This window comes from Corylus avellana, chromosome ca1, assembly GCF_901000735.1.
Source record: "Corylus avellana chromosome ca1, CavTom2PMs-1.0".
In the NCBI taxonomy this organism is placed as follows: domain Eukaryota; kingdom Viridiplantae; phylum Streptophyta; class Magnoliopsida; order Fagales; family Betulaceae; genus Corylus; species Corylus avellana.
Window position 1 is genome coordinate 41,560,685 of NC_081541.1, and position 8,685 is coordinate 41,569,369.

The following is an 8,685-nucleotide window of genomic DNA, read 5'->3' on the forward strand; positions in this document are numbered from 1 at the left end:
CTTAATAAAAAACTAAATTTCTAATCTTTTTAGTTTTATATATTTATATATTTTTATTAAAAGTGATACGTGTCACCATTTTATTGACGCTAACATACCATTTAACAGAAGAAAAATGCTATAATGTAATAAAGATTTAATTTTTAGCCCATAAAAGTCTTAGGTGATGGGACCCGTAAAATTCATCAAATATTTTAATAAAATTTGACCCAAAAATTAAATTGTATTTTTAACATGTCACATAAACCTCTAAATTTATTTTAATATAATAGAAAATAATTTATAATTTAAACTAATCATAGAGACCGAGTTTCCATTCATCCCAAAAATGAATAATGACAATCACGTAACGTAAGTGCGGCAAAACATGGGAAAGAGCAAGTGAATGATTGGGTGGTGGGGACTTAATGGTCCAAAAGTCCCAAGGAGAGGCACGTGACAATCACGCTAAGAGATTTGAGAAAGATTTGGTGGGTGGGGAAGAGGAAGAACACCTTTAGTTTCCATAAAGTTTCGATTCGTTACGTCATATCAAGTTGATGTGAAGCATAATACCAACAAATATTTCCAACTCCAAAATTCTCAACATTGAATTCATTATTGGATTTCAAATACAACAAATATATGTGAAGTCAATTTATAGAATTGTTTTACATATAACTTGTAAGCTTTTCATTATTATCTTTTTTTTTTTTTTCTTTTTTCTTAAAAATATATATTCTCCTCAAATTACCAAGTAAATTTGTAATATTCTTCTTAAATTATTAATTGAAGTAATTAATACTATACGTCACCCCCACTTTCCATTCATAAAGCTTATATGACGTGGTTTTCATAATATTTAATGCAAAAAATTTGTTTTTTGGTTACAAAACGGATCGGGTTTACATGCTGTTATTTTAATAACAGCATGTATGCTGTAGTTTAATCAATGGTCAAGATTGAATTTCTCAAAATTTTACTTTATTTTCTCTCTCTTATTAAAAGTTTCTAAAATTAAGTCAACTTTGAGATTTAATCTTAACCATTGATTAAACTACAGCATACATGCTTTTATTTTAATAACAACCTAAGTCAAATCCAAAAAAAATCATCATACATAAGCTTTAGAGAGACGACACTCATGAGAGAGACCATCCCCATCCCAAAGCTTATATGCCGTGATCCTTAGTGATATTTGGTGCATATTGTTTTTTGGTTGGAAAACCACCCTATATAGGCTCTAGCCTTTAGAGGATGAGAAGTGATTAAGATAATTACTTGTACCCATTGTTATATTTTTAGAGAAGTGCACATACCCATTATGCAATTTACAATATCCTTCATAAATTATTAAATGAAGTAATTAATGTTATATATCACCATTGTTCTCCCATGAATAGATCATCTTCAGTTTAAATGAACTAGAAAATATCTAGTTAGTTATAATGAAATGACATTTTTGTCTTTTCAATTTTTGAAAAGACAAAAATATTCCTCTACTATGACTAACGAGATATTCTTCAATGCAAATGAAATGAAGATGATTCTAATTTGTCCTCCCATGCCTATTTTCAAAGTCTATGTCATTTGATTTTTATAATATTTAGTTCACGGGTATTGATTTTTTGGCTGGGAGATCATGACACATAAATTTTAGAGGGATAAATGGGATTATCTTTATCCCCAAAAGCCTATATGGCGTAATCCTTCATAATATTTGGTGTATGAAGATTAATTTTTTTGAGTCGGATAATCAACTCAAATTATTTTACTATTTTAGGGTATGATAAGTGACGAATATAATTACTCATGCCCATTATTTATCTTTTTGGAAAAGTACATATACTACTCAAATTATGCAATTTACACTATCATTCCTAAATTGTTAATTGAAGTAATATCTCCAAAATTACTAAAATATTGAAATGTATTCCTTCAGTTCTACAAAAGTATTGACAAAAACACCTTTATTCAAAAATTTTAAAAAATAATAATTATATTGGTGGGTCCTCCTCAGACTCATGGGCACCATGGGTTGCTTTTTTTTTTTCTTTTTTTTTTTTAAAAAAAAAAAATTATGGCCATTTTGCCTTTTTTTTAAGGACAGAAGAAATACATTGTAATTTCTCAGTAGTTTGAAGGATATTACTTTAATTAAAGGGAAAATTATACTTTACACTTCAAGGTTTTATTAAAATTTTAATTTGGCATCTAATATTTGAAAATTGGCAATGTACTTCAACAAAGTATCAAAAATTTACAATGTGACCCATCCGTCAATAATTTTTGTTTTGAAAAGACCTAATTGTCCCTATATGTTTGAAAAAAAAAAAGCAAAGAAAATTGGAGTTGGCAACGACTACCCCCCTTTTTTTTTTTTTTTTTTTTTTTTAATTAGGGCATTTTTGGAATTCTCTCAAAAACTAAGGGGCAATTTCGGAATGTACAAGCAAAAAAATGCAAGTGCACTGCACATGAGCAATTTTCCGTAAAATTAGACCGAAATCGCTAACAGATGGGTTACATTATGAATTTTTAATACTTTATTGTGGTACATTGTCAATTTTTAAACATTAAAAGTTAAATTAAAAATCAAGTAAAACTTCATAAGAATAAAGTATAATTTTTTCTTAATTGAAAGTTTGGAGATCATTCCAAATTGCATGATAATTCATAGAAGTTTATATACTTTTTCCAATTTTGCTTTTATTTTTTTATAATAAAAAATGAGTCTTACTCAACTGGGAAATGATGTGATGGATAACAGATATCTGCCATAGTTGTTTGCTTCTGCAAAGGGGATATGATATCTATACGAAATAACTAGTCGATAAGATCATGGAGTGAATCCTCACTTCATTTTTGTTCCTATTTGAATCATTGTGTCAGAAGATTTTTCTGATTTTGCTTATGGATTTTATTAAATTATTCATTATTTTAAAAACTTAAAATAATAATAATAAATAAATAATTTAATTATTCAATTAATATTTTAATTTTTATATCACGTAATTTAAATGAGAATTAACAAATTAAGAATTAATTAATTACCACTTATTTTAAAAACTTAAATCCATTAATTTTTTTTTTTTTTTTTTTGTTGCTGCTCCAATTGTTCATTGAGTTACTTATTAATGAGCTAAAAAAGGAAATTGTAAGGAGAAATTCTATGTCCACATATATATATATATATATATATTGATTGATGACACCGACATTTTCTTCTGTCTTATTGGTTGTTGTGTCTCCAACCAGTTGTGCTGGATAGCATAGCATTTTCAGAGCTGATATTTCTGTTATTTTCAAATAATATATTGGTATTTTATTATTGTTATTAATTATTATTCAAGAGTTGCTTGAAATTGCAAGCAAATGGCAAATCTAGCCTATAGAGATTTAGCATTGTCGTGTATTTTGTCATTGTAAATGTGATTGCGTGGAAGTCTTTTGGGGTAGGTCTCCTCATCCCAATACCATTGTCTTTCAATTGTTTATTTTAATTTGTTTTCTTCGTGGGAGTCTAACTTGATTTGAAAAAAGAAAAAAGAAAAATGTTAAATTCTTACATGTGGTTTGAGTTTGTAATAAATACCATAGTCTCCAAAACCAACCAAGGCGATGATGGCTTGGTAGTTTTGTCAACGAGTATTTAGTCTATAAGGTATTTTGTTAAGAAAAAAAAAATTATTTAGTGCGAAAAGTTATATTATTTTTTAGTGTTTTAAGTTTAAGTGTCTGCTTCTTATTTGGGAGTGCAAAACACCCTCTCTACACCGTAACCCTATTGAAGTGTGGGTTGTATGGCTATGAGAGTGGGCCAAAACCAATGCCTAATTTTATTTATTTATTTTCTAATTTTTAAGATAAAATTTTGATTTCATAATGATAACGTCGGAAAAATAGCCAAAATTTGCGTGGAGTTATTTGCTACACATACATGCAACAAAGAGTTATTTGTCAAAGGGTAATGTTAATACTATTTAGTAAACTGTTAGAAAACTGCCATATAACTTGAAATGACATGATAGTTAAAATCAGTCTTTACATTTTTTTACAAATGATGATTTAATGGTTGATTTTCACAGTCACATTATAATATTTGTATGACAGTTATACAACAGTCTAGTAAATATCATTACTCTTAGTCAAAAGACTCAAAACTGTAAACTAAATGAACGAATTTTTCCTAAAAAGAGGCCATAACAAATGAAAATAAAAAGGAAAACGCTACATTTTCTCCCCATGTTTTTCTCCCATCTTCCTACTTTTCAAAATTATCATTGGATTTGAAAAATTATGAGAATGAGAGAAAAACCAGGAGAGGATGTATTGCATATCTCAAAGAAAATAAGAACCCCATTGAGCCTTTGTTAGAAGTGTTTTTGGTAAAAGTGAAATTTAACTACATATTCAACCGTCATTTCACTTGGCTGATATAACAGTATTCATCGGTTCTTAGATTAGTCTTTATTAAAATAATAAAAAATATATCTTTTTAAAATTTAAAATTATATTTTTTTTCTTAATTACTTTCATAATTATCCACTGGTATTTCAATTAATGAAGGAAATATGAGCACCAATGATATGTTAGTACCCTAACAAACGTTGATTTTTGAATATTTGACTAATAAATTAAGTGGGTTTTTTCAGGTCTCGGAAAACAGAGCAAATTAATTGCCAAATGCGTGTATTAATTAATGGGAATTAAAGTTGAAAAAAATGCGAGTACGATTTGCATGTTCCCTTCACAGGGGTAACCCCAATAACACCGCCACTACCACCACCTAACCGTAACCTTTCCTACTCTGCCTCATGACTGGACCCCACCAAACCCCCCTTCACTCTCCACTCGCGCCTACAAATCCCACGCGCCGTGATCAAAATCTGCGGACCCCACCACCCTTTGAATGACACTCGTTGATTTGATGCTGGCATGCTGGTCAAAAGCCCATGTCATGGGCCCCACGCGAATGATGATGATGGATGATGGATGCTCGCTCTCTCGCTCTCGGGCGCACATGAAATCTCCGCCATCATGATGAGATCATGATTTTTTTTTTTAGCGCGCGTGGAGAAAACGCGCAGGCACGTTGCGCACCAGCTTGGTCTTCCCGGTCAACGGTCAACGGCGAGAAAGTCGCTTTTGTAGACAGATTGGTAATAAAAACCCCAGACCGTGGTGAAAAAAGAAAAAAACTTGACAATAAAAGGAACTCTCAGTTACGAAAGCTATATTTAACCATGGTTAAATTAGGGGTTTAATCATGGTCTAGAAAGTTGAACCCGGGGATTGTGTCAAAGCCAAAAAGCCAGCAAGCCAAGAGGAGAGCAAAGCCAATTATATCATGATTGAGCCAATAGCCTCTCTGACAGAAGTCATCATTAAATCTATACCCCTTCGTTCTCTCTCTATATATATGTGTGTATATATATCTATATATAGTCCCATCCATCCTTTCCACTGTACTGCAAAAAGAAAAAGGTTGTGACACCACAGCTGCCAAAGCTTGAGTCATTTTCTAGCCTTCTTTTCCGTTTTGCTTTCTCTGAATCCAAACGCTCTGGGAATCAGACCAGATATTTGAAAGACAAAACAGAGAAGCTTGGTGGGTTTTGTTGGTTTTTTTTTTAATATTTTTTGTATTGGTGGAAGGAGGAGGAAGAGAGAAATGGGGGAGAAAGATGATGGGTTGGGGCTTGGGCTTGGGCTGGGGTTGAGCTTGAGCTTGGGATGTGGTGGGAATCTGCAGACTTCTGTGAAAATGAATCCCATGCAAAACAAGCAGCCGCCTTCACAGATGGTGCAAAATCATGACAAGAAGAGTTCTCCTTGGAATGAGATGTTTCAGTTTCCTGGTAATCTTTCTGTTTTTTGTTCTTATGGTTTTTATTTTTCCCTTTCAAAGTTCAGAATCTGCTTTCAGATCCGTTCTATTAGAATCCCTTTTATCATCTTCTGCATATATTTTCATTACAATATATTTGCGTTTGTTTTTGTAAGAGAATGTTCAAAATGATTTCCCTGTTAACTTATTGGGAAAATTTGGATAACTTTTGTGCTCCAACACGACCATTATCATGTCTTTAATTACAATACTGCCATTCTCATGGGCAACCACCCTTCCACGTAAACTTAATCGGAAAGATTTCTTCGAAACTCACGTGGAAAGACGTTTGCAGATCGAAACCCAGATGCGAGGCCGTTGCTGGGAGGAGTGGACGTGAACCGGCTGCCGTCGATGGCGGATTGCGAGGATGAAAATGGGGTTTCTTCACCGAACAGCACGGTTTCGAGCTTGAGCGGGAAGAGGAGCGAGAGAGATGCAAACGGCGACGAGAACGACGCCGAGAGGACCTCGTGCTCTCGCGGCAGCGACGACGAAGATGGCGGCGGCGGCGACGCTTGCCGGAAGAAGCTCCGGCTGTCCAAGGAGCAGTCTCTGGTGCTGGAGGAGACCTTTAAGGAGCACAATACTCTCAACCCGGTGAGTGGCGTTTTGGTTAATTTTGTGTCATGTAAGGGTGTTTTTAATAATATTGTTTAGTAGACTGTCTTTTATATATATATATATATATATATATATATAAATCTGTGTGTGTGTGTTTGTGGTGGTATGATAATCGTATAGCAATATGCATAATAGAATTTTTCTTATTGATTTTTGATGAGTTGAGTCATGGACTCATTGGGGGGTGGCAATTTGGTTATTTGTTGGTGAGAAAAGGGTGAAATCTGAACATGGGTTTGTGGTGTGGACGTGTTTTTCAGAAGCAAAAGCTGGCGTTGGCAAAGCAGCTGAACCTGAGCCCGAGACAAGTGGAGGTGTGGTTCCAGAACAGAAGGGCAAGGTGAGAAAATTCTCTACTGAATCAATGGTATTGTTGGTATTTCATGCAAGGGCATATAGGTGCTCTCATTAAATGTCCTGCATAAAGGATGTTATGGTCTTTTTAATCTAAATAAAAAGAGCCAGTGTTTGTAACACACTGCCCTTTTACTTTCATAAGTTTCATATGTGAGCATTCAATGGGATACTTCCAAATTTTGGCTGTTTTCATCAATGGCATTTCTTTTAAACTGTTGGTTGTAGCAATGAATAACTCCAGCAATAACTCTCACAGAATTAATGGTGGATTTGTATTGGATCTCTTTCAGTCCGTTACTCCCACAATGTTACCTACCGGGTAATAGGTCAAAGAATAAGTCTATTTTGTAGACTGTTATACGATTGCTATATAACTGAGATATCTACCTTTAAATCAGTAAGAGCTTGTAAAACAAAAAAATTTATGATCGATTTTCTTTGATGTATCGTCTCATTTGTATAGCAGCCGTATAATAATCTACTGTGACAAAGTCTAAACTTCATTTTCTTGTCGTATAATAATCTACTATGACAAAGTCTAAACTTCATTTTCCTGTTCTTTTTTCATTCAATTTTTATTAAAATCAACTGTTAGATTTGTACAACCCACGTGGGTGAAAGCGTGGGTCTTATTTTTTTAGGTCAAAAACCTAGGGAGATATACAACACACTTCGATAAGAGTAGAGTTTTGCTCTAACGGGGTTGGGCGAGCTTCTTCCGATCTGGCTTTTCTCAAGTGAAAAAGGTCTCGGATGTCATAACATAACAAGTCTTTCTTGCTGTAGTTTCAACATTCACTCAATTCTTTTTTATGTGAAATTGATGCAGGACCAAGTTGAAGCAAACGGAGGTGGATTGTGAGTACTTGAAGAGGTGTTGTGAGAACCTAACAGACGAGAACAGGCGGCTGCAGAAGGAGGTGCAGGAGCTTAGAGCACTGAAGCTCTCACCACAGCTCTACATGCACATGAACCCTCCCACCACGCTCACCATGTGCCCTTCGTGCGAGCGTGTGGCCGTCTCATCCTCCTCGTCCTCCTCCGCTGCCACTTCCTCTGCGGTCGCTCCAACCGGCTCAATCCGCCACCCAATGGTCCCCAATGTCCAACGGCCTGTACCCATCAACCCGTGGGCGACGTTACCGATCCACCATCGATCGTTTGATGCCCCAGCTCCGCGGTCGTAATTGTGGGCTCGAGTAAGGGCATTGTGGGAATTAGGATGAAATGGGATATAATGGTTGTTAGGAGATGATTTTATAAGTCAATTAAGGCTTGGGATATCTGTTTTCTTGAGTCAAGTCTTAGATAGAGTTGGATATGAAGTCAAGTCTAGATAGAGAAAAAAAAAAAAAAAAAAAAAGGTTGTATGCAGTGGACAAGAAAGAGGCAAGTTGGATGACTTGAACTACAATAAAGAGGAATCTAAAGTCTCTTTTGATTACTTCCGTTTTCCCATGATCATGAAAATTTACAAATAACATATATTTTAATTAAATAAACACATTTTTCTGAAATATATTAAAGTGGATCAACAAACCATGGATTCAATTTTGAAGGAAAAAAAAAAGTATAAAATTTAAGACTAATACAAGAAATGGAAGAGATAAATGTTGTTTTTATTTTTTATTTTTTAACTTTATTTTGATAATAAAGAAAAATCATAGTCTATTTGAGTAATGTAATTTAGTAGACGAGTAATGTCAAAAGAAAGACTTCTGTTTCTTCAAAAGTGATGTGATTTTTAAAATTACTATTAGATTTGAAATGAATTATTATTGAATTATAATCTAATTGTAATTTTAAAAGTCATTACTTTAAGAGGGACAGAAAGG

At 33.7% G+C, this 8,685-nt stretch overlaps 1 protein-coding gene across 1 annotated transcript; it reads left to right on the forward strand.

The window, feature by feature from the left end:
- The first annotated feature begins 5,386 nt into the window (after positions 1-5,386).
- LOC132184067 (homeobox-leucine zipper protein HAT3-like) lies at positions 5,387-8,294 on the forward strand. The gene is made up of 4 exons (XM_059597553.1): positions 5,387-5,840; positions 6,165-6,469; positions 6,754-6,833; positions 7,680-8,294. The coding sequence occupies exons 1-4, from the start codon at positions 5,654-5,656 to the stop codon at positions 8,035-8,037; spliced, it is 930 nt and encodes a 309-aa protein (XP_059453536.1). The 5' UTR covers positions 5,387-5,653; the 3' UTR covers positions 8,038-8,294.
- Positions 8,295-8,685: the final 391 nt, after the last annotated feature.